General features: G+C 40.2%; 1 protein-coding gene across 1 annotated transcript; it reads left to right on the forward strand.

Annotated features, from left to right (window-relative positions):
• The first annotated feature begins 380 nt into the window (after positions 1-380).
• LOC144435443 (noggin-2-like) lies at positions 381-1,058 on the forward strand. Its single transcript, XM_078124039.1, has one exon. The coding sequence runs from the start codon at positions 381-383 to the stop codon at positions 1,056-1,058; it is 678 nt and encodes a 225-aa protein (XP_077980165.1).
• Positions 1,059-4,096: the final 3,038 nt, after the last annotated feature.

Consider the following 4,096-nt stretch of genomic DNA (forward strand, 5'->3'; position numbering starts at 1 on the left):
TCATGGCTACAAGAATGAAATTTCATTTAAATTGGAGAGGACGTTTAATTAGCCGGAAAGTTGCCCAACTTACTCATTCAGGAGTTCGACCGCAAACAGAAGAGATCGTATATGCGTATGGCTAGATGTACGCCGCCAAGATTTCGAATGTATTTGTTTTCATTGACAGACTTTACAAATCCCCAGTCATTGAGCACGGTGCGGATCAGTTCAACGTACGTATAAATCATTTCACGGGGTGGTGAGCAACTCTATATGCTTTGCATTTGTTTTCTATGTGTTAGCATCCATTCGGATACATATTGCGCATCTCTTACCGGAAAAGTTACACTTAAAATGTTATTTCATGATGTATTTGTTCATTTATTTCAGGTGAAACCATGTCGTATTTGCAGATGTCATTAATCATAATTCTAATAGTCGTGGGTGTAAGTCACTGCCAGCCTAACGTGGACTTGGACACCTCCCCTCCGAAAACTGTCAATAATTGCAAGTATATAGACCTTCCAATATTGCACTTCGACAAAGGTCATGGAGCTCTAACCCCACCAGTACATGAACTTGAAAACAATGCCGAATTGATGCGAAAATTAGGTGACGATTATGACGAGGAGTTCATGAGCATTACGAGGCCATCACGGAGAAGATTGCCCGTTGAATGGAAACTTAAAGGGGAAACTCCAAAGTATATACGTACCCAAAATCTTAAACGGTATCCAGACGGAACGAACATGAAAGTTGGTTTATCTTACTTGCGTTCTCGCCAGAAAATTCGTAAATGGTTGTGGGCAAGAACTCATTGTCCTGTGAAATACACGTGGAAAAATTTGGGCAAACGATTCTGGCCAAGATGGCTGAAGGTTGGAGAATGTCATCAAACGAAAGAGTCGTGTTCCATTCCTTCAGGACTTAACTGTTTGCCTGTGAACTCCACGGAAAAACGGATTCTTTTCTGGGCTTGCATAGACGACCGATCAGATCGCAAGTTCTGTCAATGGATCAATGTGCCTTATCCAGTTCTGACAGAATGTCGCTGCGGTGGAAACTGTGGCAAATAGACAGTTTTCGCATAACAGAATCAATACATCGAAGAAGACGAAGAAGAAGCAATAGATTCGAACACTATGTGGGTGTCGAGAGTACATTGTATATTTTCAAACATGAACATAGTGAACACATGCACATGCTCAGTTGTGTGAGTTGAGACTCGTGTTTTTATGCAAACTCGCCACACGAGCCCAGGTATAGAACAACTTCTTTATGTATATTGAGTAACTGACGATGTAGATAATAACCATTCATCATTTTTTTTTGTAAATTTTGTAAAGGAATTTTTCTTTAAGCACGGGATAGTTTTCAACCCGTGTTGAAAAATATTCGGAGTCACACGTTATTCTAAATTTGGTTATTGAGAAAATGACCCTGTTGAAGTTAGATGTATGGTGGTCCAACTGCCGTGCTAAATGATGCGTTGTGCGGGGTATATATTGTATTGACTGAAAGAATCCAAACAAACACACTGCAACAAATAGCTTTTCATTGATACCACATTAGTGAGTTTCCACTCTGTTATTGACCTGTATAAAGTTTAGACTAGTCGGCTCAACTTTGTTTTCCTCAAACTTGTCCTCTGCTGAGCCAAAGACAACGGTCGTATTTTTATTGTAAACTGAAAAAAAAGTTACATTCAACCAAATATTGACAAAGAGGATACAGAACACAAAGCATAACGTTACACGCGCCCACACCCTGTATTGTCTTGTCATCAACATGGCAGAAAATTCTGCGAACTTAGTGTAGTCTATGCTAGCATGAACAAGTGGAGGGCTCATTAGAACATTCCAAACAAACTTGGAAAAGTTGGTTGGATCTAGAAATGAATAGTAACGGACTGAGTGGCACCATTTAAATCAACACTAAGCCTATAAGGCTGTAACGAGGTCTTCAAGGTTATCTACAATATCTTATCCATCTACCTGCTTTTCAAGCATCTACAATTGACATACAAGTGATTGCAGTATGCTTGAGCGCTTTAATCCACATGTACGCACTTCGTCACATGCATGACGGCGTTTAAGTACGTCCACTCTGCAAATACACATATACAAAAGTTTCATGCAAGGCTTACCACGCATAAAGTGTTGGCCGTATTGTATATTGGTTTCTGCGCAATTATATGTAAATCCTCCTTTCATATTGAAAGGTAAAAAAAAAATCGTCTTATTTTTGTTTCCTAATTCGGCAACAATCTATTTCAAAATGATTGTTTTTTTGGAAACATCTTGAGAGGCATGTACAGTTTAATTTTGAAAAGTTTAAGACATAATAAATTTTTTATTTATTTATCATGTTCTTTGCCAATTGTAAATACGTTTCTTTCAATAGCGATGTCACATCGCGGACTTTGTCTCTAATTGGTGCTGACATACTGGGGCCAGAAAGTGATCCTAGTGGTTTTTTACAGAGCCCTGGGGCACCCATCCATTGTGTAAAGCCCTGGAGGTATTACCTTTTGATCCCAAGACATTTCCTTTTAGCTCAGTCGCCACTGTACGTCAAACTTCTGGTGACCTAAATGAGATGGAACAACGTTTTTTAAGAGAAGAATTCTTGCAATACCGCAAGGTTACAAGATAGGTTATCGGAAGACCAGAAACCGTACTTTGGTCTACGCTGCGTTCAAACACGATTCCAGCCAGTAATTATATGATTAAACTGTAAATAGAAACCGCCAGGGGTACCCCATTCATGGGCTGTCTGTCTGAAATAAGGATGGTTTAGGTGATATATGCCTTTCTGTTAATTAGAGACGACATGGTAATCATGCCATTATCCTCTGTTGGAACTAGTCTCGTGTGACACAGGGTTGGCGGTAATCACTCACCAGAAGATGCCATTGAGATTGCAGTAGTATTCATGGCCCTTAGCTAGTTAGTTAATTTGCAAGGCACGTACACTCTTAAAATCCTTTCCGTGTAATCAGGAACATTTGACACCAGTCAGGCATCTTGCCACAGTACCGTCCTGCAATTAGTTTGTTGTCGCTGACAAGTTGTAAGCCAGAACTTGATCCCCCCAAGATTTGTTACTTGTAGACGAAGAACCGACATACGCATACGGTTGATTTCTTAAAGATAGCGTCCTAAATAGCTATAGATTAGAATGTGATCGTTCCAAATAGGATGTATTTACTTGTAACACTACCTTCGCAAATAAAAAGAAACACCGCGTGTTGGAACATAGGAAAGTGGTAAACAAAATGAAAGGGCATGACATTGATATAAAATTATACTTTGTGATGACAGATCTGGCGACTGTAGACTACTAATCGCTGCTGGGGAGTACATTGACTTTGTGCATTGTGGACCAAAGCATTGATATCTTAGTCAACGCACGCGTGGTCAGGGCAAACAAACCATTCCGCTACTACTACTACTACAAGTTGTATATTAATTTATTAGAGTTCTACAATTTTCAGTCCATGCTATGTTCTCTACGGTATATACAACCTTAGAAAAACTACTACTTCCCCAACAATGTGGTCAGCTTATTAAGCCAAAGGAAGTCATTATTATTAGAGTTTATTATAACAAAATAAACTGCTAATTAATGTGGTCTTAATTTGTTTGTACATTGATGTAGTGGGAAATAAATCAACGGGGAGTATAGGTCTTGTGTCCTCACCTGGACCACGGCCGGTCTTCCGCCACTGACCACAAAGTGTGCCAAACTATGCGTAGTTACAGAAGTGAATGTCTCTTTTAGTGTTGCTTGGAGCCAACAAGTATCGGGAGAGATCCACTAAAACCGTCTGTAGTGTTTACTCTATGAGGACGGTAGGGGTGCCCGGGGTGTTTGCTGGCGACATGCAGTGACGGCTGATGTTTTAGACATGAACGCCGTCGACTGGAAAGAAGATAGCTGGCAAGGGACATAATCAAAGCCCATTTTTAGGGGCGATGACATTCCTGTATGTTTTGGTGGACCAGTTCCAACGGATTCCTCGCCATGTTTAGTGTATTTCATCGGGTCAGTCTTTATAAAAAAGGCCATGCATGAGATATGGCCACCTTTTACAAACAATACGCCCCAGTGA

Source organism: Glandiceps talaboti, chromosome 5, assembly GCF_964340395.1.
Source record: "Glandiceps talaboti chromosome 5, keGlaTala1.1, whole genome shotgun sequence".
Lineage (NCBI taxonomy): Eukaryota > Metazoa > Hemichordata > Enteropneusta > Spengelidae > Glandiceps > Glandiceps talaboti.